We start from the raw sequence: 22,092 nt of genomic DNA, 5'->3' as shown, positions 1-22,092 counted from the left end.
TGTTGCTAAAATAGGAATGGCTTCAAAATTATCAGTTAAATATAACAAGATATTTGTTTGACTGTGAGCTGTTTTTGGTTTACAGCCTCTGGATTTGGGGGTCTGCGTATACGGACATGACGAGGTCAAGAGGCATGTTCTTTTTTTTTATTTAGAGAGAGTCTTCCTCTGTCACCCACCCAGGAGTGCAGTGGTGCGATCTCGGCTCACTGCAAGCTCCGCCTCCTGGGTTCAAGCCATTCTCCTGCCTCAGCCTCCCGAGTAGCTGGGACTACAGGTGCCCACCACCATGCCCAGCTAATTTTTTGTATTTTTTAGTAGAGACAAGGTTTCATGGTGTTAGCCAGGAAGGTCTCGATCTCCTGACTTCATGATTCGCCTGCCTCGGCCTCCCAAAGTGCTGGGATTACAGGTATGAGCACCATGCTCAGCCTAGAGGCATGTTCTTAGTGCCTAGACCACCAGCTACAAGCCAGAACCAAGCCCAATATGCTCCCTTCTCCCCTACTTTCCTGCTTGCCTACTGGCTATTTGGGGAGGGGTTGAATCCTCCAGATACACTCTTCACAACTCTGTCTTCTGTTCTGACCTCTGCACCTGGTATGTCAGGACTCAGAGAGGCCTTGACCTTCATAGGCCTCCTGAGTAACACAAGGCTACCTGGCACCCAGAATGACTAAGGGAAAATATTAAGGAGGGTACCTGTGTCATACTTTCAAAATTCTTTTCAGTAATTTAAAATCTTCAGGTCATGTTACGTTAAATTAAGTAATAATCATAAAATGTCTGAGTCATTTGTAAGTTAAAATATTGAAATATTAATTATTAAACATTAGTTTGTCTATATACGTTGACATTATATTTATATGATACAGAAAAACTACATATATTTAGATCTGTTGAAAAACAATAATTTGAAGAACAATCTTTCTAAAAAGATATAAAAATAGTTTTTATCTACAAATACTGATATAAAATTAGTTCAAAATTATTTTATAGGGTTTTCATCAGAAATTAAGGTTACTAAGAGTTAAAATTTTAGACAGATTTGATAAATTTATTTATGAGATTTTATTAAAATTAGCTTTAGTATTTATAATACACTAACAAAAAAGTAAAATTTGATTTCTCTTTTGAACAAAAATTTTGTGTAGCATTTTCATTCATGCGTTGAGTAAACCGCAAAAAGGAAAAAAAAAAGGAGGAGAAAGAAGAGACGGGTTCATCATGCTGTCTTAGGTCTTATAATTGAAAGACTGAGTCTCCTCTATCAAAGAGTACAGGTTTATTCTTTTCAAAAAAAAAAAAAGAGTCTTGTAAATATCACTTTGGCTAAATGAATGACCATTATTTTATGGTGACCTGTGATCCAATCTTAGTCAAGTGTAATAAAACCTTTGACAATTTGACGGGCTTCCCAAAATCAAATTTCAGGTCAAAATTAAGTCTCTTTCAACATCTGGGATGCTACAGAGGGCACCTGAAGCAGCCAAAAGAGAGATAAACAGGATTATTTGAAAGGTTAAATTACACGGGAAGCACTGTCAAACAAGAAATGATCTTTAATCTTCAAGTTATATTTTAATGAATATGTTACTAACATATGTTCCAAAATTATATGGGATTTCTAAAATTTTAGTATGTCTGGGCATATGCTATCAGTCACATTTATGGCTATTATATTAAGTTATTGTAGGCCATATAAACGACAAAATTTCCTTGTCAATTATGTCTTTAACTATAATCATTGAAAGTTATTTCCAGAGTTAATTGCTTAATTTTAATGCAGTTACTGAAAACTTTACAAGCACCTAAAATCCTACAGTATCGTATCTTTAAGGAGGTGCATGAAAGGATAGAAAGGACCCCGACGAGCACTCTTGAATATGGGTTTCTGGTAACTTTAGGATCATATCATTTGGATGGGGTAAGAATTCCCAGAACTTAAGGCTGAGCACAGTGGCTCACGCTTGTACTCCCAGCACTTTGGGAGGCCGAGGCAGGTGGATCACGAGGTCAGGAGTTTGAGACCAGCCTGGCCAACACAGTGAACCCCATCTCTTCTAAAAATACAAAAATTAGCTGGACGTGGTGGCAGGCACCTGTAATCCCAGCTACCCAGGAGGCTGAGGCAGGAGAGTCGCTTGAACCTGGGAGACAGAGGTTGCACTGAGCTGAGATCATGCCACTGCACTCCAGCCTGGGCAACAGAGCTAGACTACAACTCAAAAAAAAAAAAGAATTCCCAGAATTTTAATGAACAGACTGACTAGTTTATAAAACTGCAAACCCAAGCAGGACAAAAAGATTCAACACTAAGAAAATATTTTGCCAGATTTTCATTCTAAACCAGACAGTACTGAAATTGTTTATATATATGCAATGTGAACGAACTCCATGATCCAAGTTAAATTACCTAGAACTTTCAGTTATCGGAGGTGTAAATCTAAACTGGAGAAACAACTGTTATTTAAGAGGACATTAAGTCCAACATTAAGCATGGAGTCATGGAGAACCTGGACAGCCACCTTGTGCTTCCTGAGTCCTTAAAGTTTTTGTCATTAAAAGCTCTGCATTCTATGACTCATCATGGAAGAGATAAAATTATCCAAATTACAAAATGTATTAATTGGAAGATGGTTGAAGAGGAACAGCTCCGATCTGCAGCTCCCAGTGTGAGAGATGCAGAAGACGGGTGATTTCTGCATTTCCAAGTGAGCTACCTGGGTCATCTCACTGGGACTGGTTGGACAGTGGGTGCAGCCCATGGAGGGCAAGCCGAAGCAGGGGCGGGAGGGGGGGCGCATCACCTCACCTGGGAAGCGCAAGGGGTTGGGGGATTTCCCTTTCCTAGCCAAGGGAAGCCAGGACAGATTGTATGTGGAAAAATGGGACACTCCTGCCCAAATACTGCCCTTTTCCAATGGTCTCAGCAAACGGCACACCAGGAGATTATATCCCACGCCTGGCTAGCTGGGTCCCATTCCCACAGAGCCTTGCTCACTACTAGTGCAGCAGTCTGAGATCAACCTGCAAGGTAGCAGTCTGACAAGGGGAGGGGCGTCAGCCATTGCTGAGGTTTAAGTAGGTAAACAAGGCGGCCAAGGGAAGCTTGAACTGGGTGGAGCCCACTGCAGCTCAGCAAGGCCTGCTGCCTCTGTAGACTCCACCTCCGGGGGCAGGGCATAGCTGAACAAAAGGCAGCAGAAACTTCTGCAGACTTAAAAGTCCCTGTCTGACAGCTCTAAAGAGAGCAGTGGTTCTCCCAGCATGGTGTTTGGGCTCTGAAAACAGATAGACTGCCTCCTCAAGACTGCTACTCTCCGAGTAGCCTAACTGGGAGACACCTCCCAGGAAGGGCCGACTGACACCTCATACAGGCAGGTGCCCCTCTGGGATGAAGCTTCCAGGGGAAGGATCAGGCAGCAATATTTGGTGTTCTGTGATATTTGCTGTTCTGCAACCTCCGCTGGTGATACCCAGGCAAACAGGATCTGGAGTGGACCTCCAGCATACTCCAACAGATCTGCAGCTGAGGGACCTGACTGTTAGGAGGAAAACTAACAATCAGAAAGGAACAGCATCAACATCAACAACAACAACAAAAAACCCATCTGTAGGTCACCAACATCAAAGACGTTGATGGTAGATAAAACCACAAAGATGGGGAGAAACCAGAGCAGAAAAGCTGAAAATTCTAAAAACCAGAGTGCCTCTTCTCCTCCAAAGAATTGCAGCTACTCACCAGCAATGGAACCAAGCTTGGCAGAGAATGAGTTTGATGAGATGAAAGAAGTAGGCTTCAGAAGGTAGGTAATAACAAACTTCTCAGAGGTAAAGGAGGATATTCAAACCCATGGCAAGGAAGCTAAAAACCTTGAAAAAAGATTAGATGAATGGCTAACTAGAATTAACAGTGTAGAAAAGACCTTAAATGACCTGATGGAGCTGAAAACCATGGCACAAGAACTACCTGACGTGTGCACAAGCTTTAATAGCTGATTCGATCAAGTGGAAGAAAGGGTATCAGTGATTGAAGATCAAATTAATGAAATAAAGTGAGAAGATAAGTTTAGATTAAAAGGAGTAAAAAGAAACGAACGAAGTCTCCAAGAAATATGGGACTATGTGAAAAGCTCAAATCTATGTCTGACTGGTGCACCTGAAAGTGACAGGGAGAATGGAACCAAGTTGGAAAACACTCTGCAGGATGTTATCCAGGAGAACTTCCCCAACCTAGCAAGGCAGGCCAACATTCAAATTCAGGAAGTAGAGAATACCACAAAGATACTCCTCGAGAAGAGCAACTCCAAGACACATAATTGTCAGATTCACCAAGGTTGAAATGAAAGAAAAAATGTTAAGGGCAGCCAGAGAGAAAGGTCAGGTTACCCACAAAGGGAAGCCCATCAGACTAACAGCAGATCTCTCAGCAGAAACTCTACAAGCCAGAAGAGAGTGGGGGCCAATATTCAACATTCTTAAAGAAAAGAATTTTCAACCCAGAATCTCATATCCAGCCAAATTAAGCTTCACGAGTAAAGGAGAAATAAAATCCTTTACAGACAAGCAAATGCTGAGCGATTTTGTCACCACCAGGCCTGCCTTAAAAGAGTTCCCGAAGGAACCACTAAACATAGAAAGGAACAACAAGTATCAGCCACTGCAAAAACATGCCAATTTGTAAAGACCATCAATGCTAGGAAGAAACTGCATCAATTAACGAGCAAAATAACCAACTAACATCACGACATGATTAAATTCACACATAACAATATTAACCTTAAATGTAAGTGGCCTAAATGACCCAATTAAAAGACACAGACTGGCAAATTGGATAAAGCGTCCAGACCTATCAGTGTGCTGTATTCAGGAGACCCATCTCACATGCAGAGACACACATAGGCTCAAAATAAAGGGATGGAGGAAGATCTACCAAACAAATGGAAAGCAAAAAAAAAGCAGGGGTTGCAATCCTAGTCTCTGATAAAACAGACTTTAAATCAACAAAGATCAAAGGAGACAAAGAAGGCCATTACATAATGGTAAAGGGATCAATTCAACAAGAAGAGCTAACTATGCTAAATATACATGCACACAATACAGGAGCACCCAGATTCATAAAGCAAGTTCTTAGAGACCTACACACAGACTTAGACTCCCAGACCATCATAATGTGAGACTTTAACACCCCACTATCAATATTAGACAGATCAACAAGACAGAAGATTAACAAGGATATCCAGGACTTCAACTCAGCTGTGCACCAAGTGTACCTAATAGACATCTAAAGAACTCTCCACCCCAAATCAACAGAAAATACATTCTTCTCAGCACCACATCACACCTATCCAAAAATTGACCACATAATTGGAAGTAAAACACTCCTCAGCAAATGCAAAAGAACAGAAATCATAACAAACTGTCTCTCAGACCACAGTACAATCCAATTAGAACTCAGGATTAAGAAACTCACTCAAAACTGCACAACTACATGGAAACTGAACAATATGCTCCTGAATGACTACTGGGTACATAACAAAATGAAGGCAGAAATAAAGATGCTCTTTGAAACCAATGAGAACAAAGACACAACATACCAGAATCTCTGGGACACATTTAAAGTAGTGTGTAGAAGGACATTTATAGCACTAAATGCCCACAAGAGAAAGCAGGAAAGATCTAAAATAGACACCCTAACATCACAATTAAAAGAACTAGAGAAGCAAGAGCAAACATATTCAAAAGCTAACAGAAGGCAAGAAATAACTAAGATCAGAGTAGAACTGAAAGAGATAGAGACACAAAAAATCCTTCAAAAAAATCAAAAGAGCAAACATATTCAAAAGCTAACAGAAGGCAAGAAATAACTAAGATCAGAGTAGAACTGAAAGAGATAGAGACACAAAAAATCCTTCAAAAAAATCAATGAATCCAGGAGCTGGTTTTTTGAAAAGATCAACAAAATTGATAGACCACTAGCAAGACTGATAAAGAAGAAAAGACAGAAGAATCAAATAGATGAAACAAAAAATTATAAGGGGGATATCACCACCAATCCCACAGAAATACAAACTACCATCAGAGAATACTATAAACACCTCTATGCAAATAAACCAGAAAATCTAGAAGAAACTGATAAATTCCTGGACACATACACCCTCCCAAGACTAAACCAGGAAGAAGTTGAATCTCTGAATAGACCAATACAGGTTCTGAAATTGAGACAATAATTAAGAGCCTACCAACCAAAAAACGTCCAGGACCAGATGGATTCATAGCTGAATTCTATAATAGGTACAAAGAGGAGCTGGTACCATACCTTCTGAAACTATTCCAACCAACAGAAAAAGAAGGAATCCTCCCTAACTCATTTTATGAGGCAAGTATCATCCTGATACCAAAGCCTGGCAGAGACATAAAAACAAAAAAAAAAAAATTTAGACCAATATTCCTTATGAACATCGACACAAAAATCCTCAATAAAATACCAGCAAACTGAATCCAGCAGCACATCAAAAAGGTCATCCACCACGATCAAGTCGACTTTCATCCCTGGGATGCAAGGCTGGTTCAACATACGCAAATCAATAAACATAAATCCATCATATAAACAGAACCAATGACAAAAACCACGTAATTATCTCAATAGATGCAGAAAAGCCCTCTACAAAATTCAACAGCCCATTATGCTAATAATAAACTTATAAACTTCATGCTCAAATAAACTAGGTATTGATGGAACGTGTCTCAAAATAGTAAGAGCTACTTATGAAAAACCCACAGCCAATGTCATACTGAACGGGCAAACACTGGAAGCATTCCCTTTGAAAATTGGCACAAGACAGGGATGCCCTATTCAACATAGTGTTGGAAGTTCTGGCCAGGGCAATCAGGCAGGAGAAAGAAATAAAGGGTATTCAATTAGGAAAAGAGGAAATAAAATTGTCCCTGTTTACAGCTGACATGATTGTATATTTAGAAAACCCCATCGTCTCAGCCCAAAATCTCCTTAACATGATAAGCAACTTCAGCAAAGTCTCAGGATACAAAGTCAATGTGCAAAAATCACAAGCATTCCTATACACCAATAACAGACAGAGAGCCAAATCATGAGTGAACTCCCATTCACAATTGCTTCAAAGAGAACAAAATACCTAGGAATCCAACTTACAAGGGATGTGAAGGACCTCTTCAAGGAGAACTACAAACCACTGCTCAACAAAATACAAGAAGACACAAACAAATGGAAGAACATTCCATGCTCATGGATAGGAAGAATCAATATAGTCAAAATGGTCACATTGCCCAAGGTAATTTATAGATTCAATGCCATCACCATCAAGCTACCAATGACTTTCTTCACAGAATTGGAAAAAACCACTTTAAAGTTCATATGGAACCAAAAAAAGAACCTGCATTGCCAAGACAATCCTAAGCAAAAAGAACAAACTGGAGGCATCACGTTACCTGACTTCAAACTATACTACAAGGCTACAGTAACCAAAACAGCATGGTACTGGTACCAAAACAGAGATATAGACCAATGGAACAGAACAGAGTCCTCAGATATAACACCACACATCTACAAACATCCAACGTTTGACAAACCTGACAAAAACAAGAAATGGGGTAAGGATTCCCTATTTAATAAACGATGCTGGGAAAACTGGCTAGCCATATGCAGAAAGTTGAAACTGGATCCCTTCCTTACACCTTATACAAAATTAATTCAAGATGGATTAGAGACTTAAATGTTAGACCCAAAACCATAAAAACCCTAGAAGAAAACCTAGGCAATACCACTCAGGACATAGGCATGGGCAAGGACTTCATGATTAAAACACCAAAAGCAATGGCAACAAAAGCCAAAATTGACAAATGAGACCTAATTAAACTAAAGAGCTTCTGCACAGCAAAAGAAACTACCATCAGAGTGAACAGGCAACCTACAGAATGGGAGAAAATTTTTGCAATCTACCCATCTGACAAAGCACTAATATCCAGAATCTACAAAGAACTTAAACAAATTTACAAGAAAAAAACAAACAACCCTACCAAAAAGTGGGCAAAGAATATGAACAGACACTTCTCAAAAGAAGACATCTATGCAGCCAACAGACACATGAAAAAATGCTCATCATCACTGGTCATCAGAGAAATGCAAATCAAAACCACAATGAGATACCATCTCACACCAGTTAGAATGATGATCATTAAAAAGTCAGGAAGCAACAGATGCTGGAGAGGATGTGAAGAAACAGGAACGGTTTTACACTGTAGTTGGGACTGTAAACTAGTTCAACCATTGTGGAAGATAGTGTGGCAATTCCTCAAGGATCTGGAACCAGTAATACCATTTGACCCAGTGATCCCATTACTGGGTATATACCCAAAGGATTATAAATCATGCTACTATAAAGACACATGTACACATATATTTTCTGCAGCACTATTCACAATAGCAAAGACTTGGAACTAACCCAAATGTCCAACAATAATAGACTGGATCAAGAAAATGTGGCCCATATACACCATGGAATACTACATAGTCATAAAAAAGAATGAGTTCACGTCCTTTGCAGGGACATGGATGAAGCTGGAAACCATCATTCTGAGCAAACTATCACAAGGACAGGAAACCAAACACTGCATGTTCTCACTCATAACTGGGAATTGAACAATGAGAACACTTGGACACAGGGCAGGAACATCACATACTGGGGCCTGTCATGGGGTGGAGGGCAGGGGGAGGGATAGCATGAGGAGAAATACCTAATGTAAATCACAAGTTAATGGGTGCAGCAAACCAACATGGCACATGTATACCTATATAACAAATCTGCACGTTGTGCACATGTACCCTAGAACTTAAATTTAAAAAAAAAAAAGGTATTAATTGGTGTGGTGACTGTTCCATATTGCTAAAATAGTTTACAACCAATGTTTGCTTTGTCAAACCCATATTCCTGGAAAGACAACCAAAATTTCAGGTACATTTCTGCTAGCTGATGAGCCATTTAAACACTTATAGAAAGATTTCATTCAATTGTCATTTTCAATGCATGTTTTCTGGTTGTATAAAAGCTTTCCCATGCAAGAGGGCTGATAACATTAGCTCTATTTGTCAAAGTATATTTTCATCAGGTAAAGAAAGCTCTTCTCAGTCCACTTACTGAGGAAAATCAATCCCTTCAAATTCTAGAACCCAAGATTGAATCTTCTGAGAATACCAGAGAAAGGCTGCCCTTAACATCTACATTGCAGCAAAACTTTGCGACCTTGAAATTTTGAGCTAATAATCTCACAACTCAAAAGGGCCCCTCCACTCTTGGAACTGTATACACATTGGAAATCTTAAAGTAAAGCTAAACAGGAAAGTTTCTCCCCAGAAGAAGATGGCATCCATGATACAGACAGCTTTTTCTCAAGATCATGGATCAAGACTTTTCTGCTATCAGAAGAGTTTTACCTATTTTTTTCTTGCTTATGCTTCCATGAGCAATAGAAGTGAAAAGAGGGTCTATTGTGTGCATTCACAGGGTATACTTTCATTTGTGAAGGATTTTGCAGCCAGCCTTATACATGGATAATCTTATGCCACAATAGATAAAAGATGAAGGCCTAATGCAGGTGAGAAGGTGAGAAATTTTAATGACACATTTGTTGCCTCATAATCAGTCAGAAACAGGACACTGGTCCACTCCTCTTAACCTACATCATAGGTTAAAGAGAACATTTCCAATAAGTCTTCATTCTTCTAAATAGGCATCATTTGTTAGGTCTCCTTTTCCATGGTTTGAAGTAAATGAGGTAATGATTAGAAATTTATCCCTCATGATAGGCTTTATAGCAGATTCTACCCTAAAGGCTACAATCACATAATGGACTTTATATTCTCTTATGAAAGTTATGCTAAATAATAGAACTGCTCTAGATTACTTACTGGCTAAATAGCAGTATCTGTGCACTTGCTGGCATTTCTTGTTGACCATGGAGAAATGCATCACATTGGGCATTATAGAGATTCAGTTGTAGAGGACTAAGGAAGAGACTGTTTATTTAAAACGAACAGACTCTTTATCTAGCTCATTCTTTGATCTATTTAATTTTAGTTGGTTTGGTTCATGGGGACCCTGGCTAAGAAGCATGCTCCAAACTCTAGGTATTATCCTTCTGATAGTCAAAATAGTAATCTCCTTAGTGTGCTATATTCTCTCAAAAGTTTTAAATGTTTGCATGCAGCCATCTCTAGAGTGCCACATGATCTCTCTTCAACTAGGACAAGAGCTTAAAAAGATGTGTGACCATGAGGGTACTGTAACCTATGAATGACATCCTGAGATCAGAAACCCAAAATTGATGTTAACTGAGAGTAGAATTAAGGCCCTAAGTTTTGGTCACACTTACCTATGTGAGAATCTGACTAAAAGGGGAAATTTTCTAAATCAAATTATGGAAGGCCATTGTTTTGGACTAACCTCATGCACTAGGTCCCAACAGACAAGACCAAGACAACATGAAGTCACTCACGCTAAATGTGACACAATCAAACTAATATCTCAAGGAAACACATAGCTCCTAGAACAGACCAGGTTTTGTTTTTCTCCTATAAACAGGACATTCCAGCATAAGGAAGTACCCTCTACTCTAACCTTTACAAAAAAAAAAAAACCTGAATTCCTTGTTCCAACCTTACAAAACTCACTGTTCTGCTATTTCCCAGTGGGTTTTGAGATGAAATAAGAACATTTACGATGGTGATAGTGACATCAATGACTAGTTTTGGTCAATCTCTCAAAATTGAGAGGATGACCAAGAGGGGAAAATTGTTAAATCAAGTTTAGCCTAAAGCTGCCTCCTTACATATTTTAAGTTCAGCCGAAAGGTTTCTCTGTACATAGTGAACTATAACCTAAACGGAGGTATAAATAGACTGCAACCTACTCTTGTGCCAATCACTGAGTTTTCGCCGAAGGAGGCCAATTGTTCAAACTATGTTCAAATAAGGTAAACATCAAGCTGTAACCAAGTTGACCGTTTCTGTACCTCATTCCATTTTCTGTATATCACTTACCCTTTTCTGTCTGTCACTTTCCTTTTTCTGTCTATAAATCATCTTCTACCATTTGGCTGCGGTGGAGTCTCTCTGAGCCTACTATGGTTCAAGAGGCTGCCCAATTCACAAATCATTCTTTGCTCAATTAAAATGTTAAATTTCATTTGACTAAGATTTTTCTTTTAACATTTTTTTTTTTTTTTTTTTTTTTTTTTTTTTTTTTTTTTTTTTTTTTTTTTTTTTTTTTTTTTTTTTTTTTTATTTTTTTTTTTTTTTTTACTATTTTATCTACACACAGCCAAATCAATCAATCCCTCTGAATAAGAAAAGCACTTATATACATGCCTGCTAGCCAAAATGCAAGCAGGAACATTAGGAACTCATGTCAATGAACATAGGTGTCAGCAGCCAATATTTAAACAAACTTGGCATGAAATGACATTAGGCTTTGTGTAAAAACTCCAAATGCATTGATACATCTTAAATTTCAGGTAATAGCACTTTAAAACTTAATAATGCAACTATGGAGAAAAACACAATTTTCCTTAGATAACTACCTTGGAATAAAATAAGTATTTGGAAATCTAATATTTCTGACCATTTTCTCCCTAAAAAGGCATCAGTGACATAATATTAAAGTTATTTACATAGGTTTTACCCTGGGATATATGGACTGAATATAGCATATACGATTATAGTCTACATAAAATTATTATAAAGTTTCAATTCAAAAATACATGAATATTCAAACATTTATGCAACAGGCCTTACTTAAACAAGATCTGATTTAAACCAAAAAATTCTCTGGAAAATCAAAGGTCACTTTGACAACAGTTTTCAGTGCAATTTCAGGTAACTGCTGAGCAATCTAAGGACGTTAAACGCAAAGCCATTACAGATTAAGTAAAGGTGCACTGCATTAAATAACCAAGTTAGATTACATAAGCCTGTCAAAAGTAAAGAACCACATCTTTTTTGCCCTCCTCATGGAAACCATTAAAATTCTATAAATATGTCAGATGCTTAGTAAATGCTTCTTGAGAAGTACACATTTTTTTGGAAAATAATATTTAAAACAACATAATCAGTATGGCTTACACTCACACATCTGTAACCAATTATTCAGAAACTGAAGCCCATCAGAAAGAAATCTGAGATGCCATGTGATGCTTTCTCTTCACCAGAGTATGATAAGATAGGCCAACTTCAGGTCAGCAAGACCCTGTTTTTTCTCTATATTAAGCATACATTTGATGACACATAACCCACCAAAAAGAAGTTAGCAAAATAGCCTCTGACTATTAAGGGTTGTTAGGTATGTCCAGGAGACTGACCTTAGAAGGTCTCCTCTGATTTGCCTCAAAGCTTTTTTAGAAAACAAAAAATATTTGAGAAGGGAGCAGTTGAGAAAAAGGATGTCAAGTTCAGCTCACACGTTTATCTGCTGACACTAGGGGTTTCACTTAAATTAGAAAATATTTGTGCTTCCCCTGTTACAGTAAAAGCTAGGTAAAAGTTCAGTGGAACTTCAAGAAACATATTCAAGAGAACAAAAACATTAACTTCCCATGCTTCTCAATGTAAGCCAAGCCAGGAAAAACATACAAATTGTCAGCCCACAAATATCAAAAGAGGCTGAAGAAATGAGAGACAGAAGGGAAGTGAGGTGGGGCAAAAGAGAATGTAGTTTGGACAACTCTTGGTGCCCAGAGAATACAAAGCTTTTAAATGAACACAAAGAATAAAAGAGCAATAATATCACCATTCCCATAGCAAATAACTTTCTTTTTCAACACTTACTTGAAGGAGGATACCAATGTGCCATAAACAAATTGTCACCTACTATGCCAGTTTCTTTCAGTAGGTTTTTTTGATAAGTACACATTTTATCCCTTGTCTGTGCTCTAAGCCCCAGTGGAACTCCAGAGGCGTCTCTTTCTGGCCCATAGTTGGAGCAAGACCAGGGAAGGCCTAGTGTCTAATCAAATTTCTAGTTTCTAAGATACCCTCCTCTCTGCCCTGCTTAGCACCCCCCATGGAGCCTTCAGAAGGAACTAATTCCCAAAGAAGTATTCTGGGTAACTATAACTGTAGGCAAGTTCTCCTCCATGGCTTGTGTATCCCACTTAGAAAAATAACAGGCTTACGGTCAAAAACAGAGGAACAACTAGACCCATGCAATAAAGTAACCTATATCGTATGATAATACCTTCTCCATTTACTCCGGCATACTAAATAAATGCCCTGTCACTAGGAGGAGCAACATGAAACCATGTCCTTTACCATAAAATCAATGACAGCACACTTTATCAGGCCTCTGACATAAACAGAGTGGGAAATAAAATGATAGTGTAACAGAGAAGGGGATGAAAACAGCACATGGTGAAGAATAAAGAAAGTCACTGTCAGTTGCCTCAGCACTACCCAGAAATTTGTTCATTCATTCATTCAGCAAGTATTTACTGGATGTCCACCACACACCACGCCAGGTTAGCAAGCCTGCCTTAGAAATCTAAAAGATCTTCACCCTGAAAAGAGACTGCCTAAGAATTTCCAACTCAGTGAGTAAATATGCATCATTACTCAAATTGAAAGCAAAATACAAAGAAAGCCCAAATCAAGAGAATAAGTCTGAGAAATCCAAATCCTAGAAGCTAACATTTACAGCAAGCTCCAAAGGAGAGGATCTCTGGTATACGGAACAGCCTCACAGACACTTAGTTTTCTCATACCCATAAAAAAATGCCCCCAACACTGACATCCATTAAAATAACTCTCAACTTGAACTAAACTTACCTAATAACTGAAATAAAAATTTTTAAGTTATATCTTACATTTAATAAAGGCCAAAATAAAATATAATGAAAACCAAACCACATACTATAATTTTAATAAAAACCAAACCACATACTATACTTGTACCCACAGAACCATGTCAGAGAATAAAACCTGATGAAGTCTGACTAAGTGAAGACAACCAAAAACCAAGAAATTGGAACTGTAAAGAGAAAATACTTGAGGTTCACCAAAGAAAATGTACTTCAAACCACTATGACTTAGCATCTAATCAATTTTGTTATTGTAGAACATTTCTTAAGACTCAAGTGTCCTAAGTACCCAAAATTGGCCTATATTAGTCACAGGCAATCCTGGAAACAATTCTGGAGAGGCAGGTGATTAAGAGGAATCCTCTGCTAGAAAGATATGTATACACAGAAACGGTAGACCATGAAAATGTAATAGTCTAAGTATCTGAAAGAATAAATGAAAAATGGGAAAATGCTAACCAAGACAAGAAAATATTCAACTAAATGTTTTGTGTTCTCTACCAAGTCGGCACTAGGGAATATCTATTCTTATATAACATTAAGCCCAATTTGTAATATAAATTCTACATTGGTAAAAATGTTTCTTACCTGAGACAGAGTAGACACAAAGTTTTCTAGAATGTAACACAGCCAAATGTAGCATTTCAGTACCTCTGAAAAACAGAGAAAGTTTTTAAAGTTTTGCAATATTAGTTTTAGATATAACCAAAAAGTTGTAAAATAATTTCAAAAACATCTCATAACCACAGCCACTGTGAGTAAACAAAACAATTCATTAGATAACATTCTAAACTGAAAAATAAATATAATGATAAACAACCAATCTGACAACCCAGAGGCTCAAGTACTCTGCCTCAAGGCACTGCCTTCAAATTGAAGCCAACAGAGCTTCCAAAAAAAAAGGTCAGATCTCAGGTCCCTCCCTAAGTGCTATTTCTTTCAATAAAGAAATCCAAGTTCTAGTCCTGGCTTTCTGACTAATTCACCTGTGACTTTGGGCAAGTCACTTAAATCTCCCTGAGCCTATTTCTCATGAAAAATAAAAGGTTCAATGAAATGAAATAAAATAATGTGAAATCATCTTGTAAAGGTTAAAACATCACAAAACACCAACCATTGTTAGAAGTAGCATATATATCACTTCCATCTCTGAAATTTTATTAAAAGTATTGAAAATATTTCCATTTGGACTAAATCTCAAATAGAAATAAACTACCAATATCACCACTACGATTCCCAGCCTATCTCAAGTGGTTTCCAGAAACAGTAGCATGGCACAGTCTAGAGATCCTAAATTCAGTTTTCAAGGATCAAGCCAGGGGTTGTTAATGAGTAAAGGGTATAAATGGCTGTGATTAACTGGAGACTGAGACCAGACTAAAGGAGGTGGTTATTACTTGGTTCTGGGCTTGTGGCCAGAGCCCCACATTTTTCAAGAAAAGCCAGAAAGCAGGGGTTTTATGTGAAATCTCTTGGTTCTTAAATGTTGACAGCTCTTTTAAATTTAAAATACTAAGCAGGTAGCCAGGTGTAGTGGCTCACACCTGTAATCCCAGCACTTTGGGAGGCTGAAGGGGGTGGATCTCCTGAGGTCAGAAGTTCGAGACCAGCCTGGCCAACATGGTGAAACCCCATCTCTACTAAAAATACAAAAATTAGCCAGGCATGGTTGCAAGTGCCTGTAGTCCCAGCTACTTGGAAGGCTGAGGCAGGAGAATTGCTTGAACCTGGGAGGCGGAGGTTGCAGTAAGCTGAGATCGCGCCATTGCACTCCAGTCTGGGTGACGAGAGTGAAACTCCATCTCGAAATACAATACAATACAATACAACACAATACAATACAATACAATACAATACAATACAATACAATACAATACAATACAGAGCAGGCTCACATGTACAAGCAGGCCTCCAGTGTGCAACCCCTGATACAGACTCTGTTCTAAATTGCAAGGACTATAATCGAAGTCTGCAGACCTAGATGGGGGTTCTGACTCTGCACCTTACTGTACGTATGATCATTTAAACTTTCAGAGTGTTAGTATCTTATTTACCAATAAGAATCTTATTAGATAACATCTGTAAAACATTGTTACAATTAATATATACTCATAATTTGCTCTACTAGTAGAAAATGCAAATATACATGACTATCACATAATCAGTAACACCTTTGGAAATTTTGTATATGTGCCCTGGACATTCAAAATGAGTTTTCCACCATGCTCAGGAAAAGAGCATGATGTCACAGAAAGGCCTAGTATACTATCTACTTATTAACGTTAACTTCCTCCCCTTCCAATGTGATCACATAGATGAGGGCTAGACTTAAAGACTACTATACAGAAAGTTTATTGGCTGTGTTTCAGTTTTTTTAATGGTAAGGTAAAAACGGTTTTCAGAGGGAAGAATGCTTTTGTCTCCTTACTTTGTAAATCCATCACATCTAATATGTCCCAGGTACATGATAGGCACCTAATCATCATCTGCTTTTAGATGAAGTAGACATTTACCAACCACATCAGTCACAAAGCATAAAAGTCTCATCTCATATCCTAGCCTAAAGCATCTAAGCTACAGCTTCCCAACAGAATAAAACATATCTCACTAGAAGAGGGTGAGTGGTTGTTTGGTTTTCAAGCAGGAGTTAGGGCCCTGACAAATGGCCCCTGGGGCCAATAAATTATGATAAACAAATGCAGAATGCCAAAATCCAGAGCTTAGGGCACTGCCCAGATTTAAAAAGGCAAAAGGGAGCTCAAAAAGAGGAGGCAAATCAACTCTGGCTACTTGATAAGTGTTCATCATACTTTTAAATGATTAAGAAATGCAAGCTTAATTATAAGACAGTTTGTGTATGAAAATAAGAGGATCAGCAATATAATCAGTAAATAAAAAGCAGACATATTACCCAAAGTTCAAACTAATAAACGTTTTTCTAAAATAAATTAGATTTAAGAATAAAGTACTTTGAAACAAAGCTCTTGTAGGGGGAAGACTTACTTCTTAGGTTGAACTGACTTCTTTCAAGAAACGATAGGGTCTCTCTACCCCAAATAAGTATTCATTTTAAAACCTCAACGCTATGAACCAAAAAGTAATGGTTATCTGCTACTTCATCTAATTATAAATGGACACTTATATAACTTTAAATAAGTAGATACTTCTTATTTATTTCTTTATTTGGTTATTTTCAAAAGCTTATCTCTTTGTCTTTAAGCTTCTGATAATGTCAGGCATCTTAAGTCTATTACTATTAAAAGGCCCTAAATTATTATATCTTAAATGTATAGCTTCCACATAAAAAGCATGCCATACATGAGAAACACCTAGGTGACAATATCCAGAAAATATATTTAATTCATGGATGGTCTTCTTTGAAAAATGCACAAAAGTGACCCAGCAAAGGATTGACATACTCCAAGTAAAATACCAGAATTAGTGGGCTTACTTACGAAACAAACTTTCCTACTTCCACTTGAAGTACTGGATCTCGTAGATCCACTTCTAGAAGCAAATCTTCAGCTTGAGCTCCATCTCCTGTTTTTGCAGGATGGGGGCTAAAGATCCTTAGGTATCCCATAAAGCTACCCACAATTATTTTATCTGTAGAGAGTTTTAAAAAAAAAAAAAAAAAAAAAAAAGAGGAAGAAACAAACATTAGCAAATCTCTTAAGAAATAAGCTTTCTAATGTGTAAAAGATAAATCTAAAAATTAAAAGAATTCAGTCTTGCTTTATATACAAAGGCCACTCTGTCAAAGAAGGTATAATTAAAGTGTACTTATTTTAATAACACACAAGCTTTCATAAATAGCTTTACATCCCTACAGTCAAATGTACTAACATATTGCATTTTTTCCTAAACCTTTATTTGGTATCGAAGTCATAATTTAACTCAATCAAAGCAAGCTCCTTTATCAAAGGACTAGTAAAATGTTGTAAACTGATTCCATCATAGAAGCCAACTCTATAACTGGTTATGGCTGTTGAAAACACTGTATTAAAAAGGATTCTGAGTTGTCACTAGATAGAGTGCCTTGATTAGCAATGCCTCATCTTAAGTACAAAAAGGGGAAATGATAGAATGGGTGTTATAAGTTAAATTGTGTCCCCCCAAAAAAAGGTATGTTAAAGTCATAAAACCCCAGGTACCTCTGAATGTGACCTGATTTGGAAACAGAGTCTTTGCAAATGTAATCAAGTTAAAATGAGGTAACAGTTAATTAGGTGTGTGATTGAACTCAATTAATGTCCTTTAAGAGGACAGAACAGAGACAAAGAGGGAATGCCATGCAAAGCTGGGTGCAGTGGCATGCCTCTTTAGTCCCAGCTACTTGGGAGGCTGAGGTGGAAGGATTGCTTAAGCCAAGGAGTTCAAAGCTGCAGTGAGCTATAATCGTGCCACTGTACTCTAGCCTGGGCGAAAGAACAAGACCTTGTCACTGGAAAAAAAAAAAAAAACGCTGGGTGCAATGGCTCACGCCTGTAATCCTAGCACTTTGGGAGGCCAAGGCAGGCGGATCACCTGAGGTCAGGAGTTCGAGACCAGTCTGGCCAACACGTTGAAACCCTGTCTCTACTAAAAATACAAAAATTATCTGGGTGTGGTGGCGCACCTGTAATCCCAGCTACCCAGGAGGCTGAGGCAGGAGAATCGCTGGAATCCAGGAGGTGGAGGCTGCAGTGAGCCGAGATAGTGCCACTGTACTCCAGCCTGGGTGACAGAGCGAGACTCCATCTCAAGAAAAAAAAAATCCTCATAATAACCCTATGAGAGAGGTATAATCTTGGGAACTTCAATACTGGAGACTTACAAGGTCTCTAGAGTCATGCCCATTCCTGTCCCCACTAAAGGCTTGTTTAGTTCAACTCTGCCTGCATTTGGGAAAGCTATCTTACATTCATTTCAGTACCTTCTGTACTTAAATTTATCAGTTTCCTGCCACTTGTGGCCAAAAAAAAAAGATAACTGATATAGAAATGAGCACTAAAAAATAAACTGCAGGCATGAAAACATGCAAGCATATTTGGAATTGGTTCTTTTTTTTTTTTTTTTTTTCCTTTGAGATAGGGTCTCACTCTGTTGCCCAGGCTTGAGTACTGTGATGCAATCACAGCTCGTTGCAGCCTCAACCTCCCAGGCTCAATTGATCCTCCCACCTCAGCCTCCTGAGTAGCTGGGAATACAGGCATGTGCCACCATGCCCAGCTAATTTTTGTACTTTTTGTAGGGATATGGTTTCGACATGTTATCCGGGCTGGTCTCAAACTTCTGGACTCAAGCCATCTACCTGCCTTGGCCTCCAAAGTATGGGAATTGGTTCTTGACCTGAAATGGGGTACAAAACAGTAAGATTCCTTGTGGGGACAAGAGTGACTTTATTTTAAATGCTAATCTGCCATGTGACTCCTGACTAAACTCGAGTCAAAGAACTCCTCCAAGATCTCTAGTTGATGTATTACTCTTTATGCAGAAACACCTATTCATTAAGTTTTGCCTTTCCTCCAAAATAGCACTTTATATTGCTGTATATATCATAGGCTGTGACACTCATAGCCACCTACACATTCTTTCCAGAGCATGTATACTTTTATTCCCCAAGATACAAGCCCTAGGCCTGGGGGTTGTGGTGTGGAGAGCTACCGGTCTTGCAACTGCCCAGGACATTTCTGCCCATAAGTTCACCTAATAAATCACCGTATACTGACAAACTGGATTTGTCTGCCTCAATCTTTGGTTCTCAGCTCCTTCAGTATTTGGGGGCCACTTTAAATAAATGCCCTTTCACAGAACACTCTCATTCATGTTCTAGGTGGGGTTAAGTAGCACTGCACATTGTAACAGAACAATTAATCAAGTTATCATCTCTAGTCATCTGAGACTCTGTGCCCACTGCAGGTGAAACTCTAGTAGACCGGAAAGCTGCTGCCATAGGCAACTGAACAAGGAGGAACACCAAACCACAAGTAAGATAGCTTTATCGAAGGGCACTGGATAATTTAAAATAAAAGAATGATAGGTTTAAATCTCAAAATTGTCATCTAAGGGTAAAGAATAAACTCAGGGTCTTTGGTACTCTGCAGAAACATTTCTCACCACTTACAACTCAGTGGGGCTTAACCACTGAGAAGCTAATTCAGAGACTGATTCTTTAAGTTTTAAATTACAATAACAAATGACTTGACGAATCTCTCCAGCCTTCTTAAGTAAAAGTAAAGGCACTGATCAGGAAGAACGGAATTATACTGTCATAATGGAGTCCGGAAGGGTTGGGGAAGACTTAAACCTTTAAACCTTCCTAAAATATTCCCCACTAAGCTTCCCATGTATCCTGTCTGCCCTAAATCCCCACTTTTACTCACTAAACAACCAAGACTCATGGATAGGTCAATATAGCCCTATCTTCAGGGATAAGAGGAGGTCAGGATGGCCAAGTCCACAAGGTAACAAGCTAACCCACTGAAACAAAATGTATATGTATGATTATTAAAATACTTTGCAGGACTATTATAGTAACCAGATCTCAGATAAGTCTGACTCTCACAGATTTCAAGCTACAATTAAATATGGGACTCCCCAGGAATTAATGAACATGCAGGCATTAAATGAAAAGCCATTAGTCTCATTTGCTTTCTACTCCAATTCTAGTAATAAACTTTCCCTCTAAGCCACAGGTTGGCATATAATCTAAATGGTATTATTCAGATCCTCTCTCTCCCCCTCATTCTCACTATCTCTCTCAAGAGTCTGAATCTTGAGTTGAGAGAATTAGGAAAGTAAGTACCACTTTAAATGCATGGCGTGTTCAATTTCAATTGTACTATCAAGATTAACAAGGAATCTTTCTGTGTTTTACTCGGCTTCTTCTAAAGTAATTTCAGGAACCCTGCAACTCTTCTCTCACTGTCTGATCACCTAAAAGAAAAGTAGAGGTCAACTGACATTACTGTTTCAACTTTCCAACTTGACCCGCAAATTTCACTACATCTGTAAAGATTCTTACCTTCTTTCCTCTGTCACTGTGGAAAAAAGTTTCCACATCTGTTCAAGATTAACCTTCCATCTGTACACCTGATCTCATCTCTGACTGTCCTCTCTGGGTTCCTGCTCCATCAATGAAAGCCTCTATCCTACATTGAATTTTTCCCACTTCCCTCGACCCTTCATGGCCTCCAAATCATCTTCCTCCTTTCTTCCATTCACAGCTAAGTTTCTTTAAAGAGCCATAAATAGTCTCCCCACCTCCCACTCACTTCCCATTCATACACTGAAAACCTAGATTTCATTACCATTGTGCCCACGCATCCATTCTTGTCACAGACACTAATGAACCACTTGCTGCCAAAGAGCATGAAAACTTTTAGGCCAGGCTCAGTGGCTCATGCCTATAATCCCAGCACTTTGGGAGACCGAGGCATATGGATCACCTGAGGTCAGGAGTTCAAGACCATACTGGACAGCATGGCAAAACCTTGTCTCTACCAAAAATACAAAAATTAGCTGGGCATGGTGGCAGGCACCTGTGATCCTAGCTACTTGGGAGGCTAAGGCAGGAGAATTGCTTCAACCAGGGAGGTGGAGGTTGCAGTGAGCCAAGATTGTGCCACTGCACTCCAGCCTGGGCCACAGAGTGAGACTCTGTCTTATAAAAAAAAAAAAAGAAGAAGAAGAAGAAGAAAGAAGAAGAAAGGAAGAAGAAAGGAAGAAGAAGAAGAAGAAGGAGGAGGAGGAGGAGGAGGAGGAGGAAATTTTTAAAAAAAAAAAAAAAACCTTTTCAGTCCTCATGTCACTAAACCTTGCTTCGCAGGTACCAGCCTAATTAGTTTTCCTGCCTCTCTGCCTGCTCTTTTCAGAATCTATTACTCTTCTCACACTTCCCCCGTTGATCCTCTTATTCTCCAGGTTACAGTCCTATACCTCCTCCCTTCTTATTTCAACTTCTCTCCCTGTGCATTTTCACCTGTTCTCAGATCTCCAAACACAAGCACCATATTGTTCATCCCCAAATCTCTACCTCTATTCAGTATACTAGACATTTCTATCTTAAACAGAGCATATCCAAAACTGCTCTTGTTAACTTTCCATTCTATAAGATCAACAAAAATAATTCTCAAACTTGAGAATGCCAGCATTCAATTTTGGAGCTTATCAAAAATTAGGATACCTAAGTCACACCACCCCACCTACCCCTGGATAATACAA

General features: G+C 38.5%; 2 protein-coding genes across 6 annotated transcripts in view; one reads left to right on the top strand and one right to left on the bottom strand.

The window, feature by feature from the left end:
* The window catches only part of LOC126950102 (uncharacterized), a 480,177-nt gene that overhangs the window by 215,531 nt on the left and 242,554 nt on the right, over positions 1 to 22,092 (top strand). The gene's annotated exons all lie outside the window — the stretch shown is intronic.
* BBS9 (Bardet-Biedl syndrome 9) overlaps positions 1 to 22,092 on the bottom strand; it is a 510,510-nt gene that overhangs the window by 470,108 nt on the left and 18,310 nt on the right. For all 5 annotated transcript variants that reach the window (XM_050783267.1, XM_050783270.1, XM_050783269.1 and 2 more), the window contains 2 exons: positions 17,343 to 17,493; positions 14,476 to 14,540 (listed from right to left, as the gene is read on the bottom strand). In XM_050783267.1, coding sequence (XP_050639224.1) covers positions 14,476 to 14,540; positions 17,343 to 17,493 — 216 coding nt within the window. The remainder of the gene's footprint in view (positions 1 to 14,475; positions 14,541 to 17,342; positions 17,494 to 22,092) is intronic.

Source organism: Macaca thibetana, chromosome 3 (genome assembly GCF_024542745.1).
Source record: "Macaca thibetana thibetana isolate TM-01 chromosome 3, ASM2454274v1, whole genome shotgun sequence".
NCBI classification, from domain to species: Eukaryota; Metazoa; Chordata; class Mammalia; order Primates; family Cercopithecidae; genus Macaca; species Macaca thibetana.
Note: the sequence above shows the minus strand (reverse complement) of the source record. Positions and strands in the feature narration are given on the sequence as shown.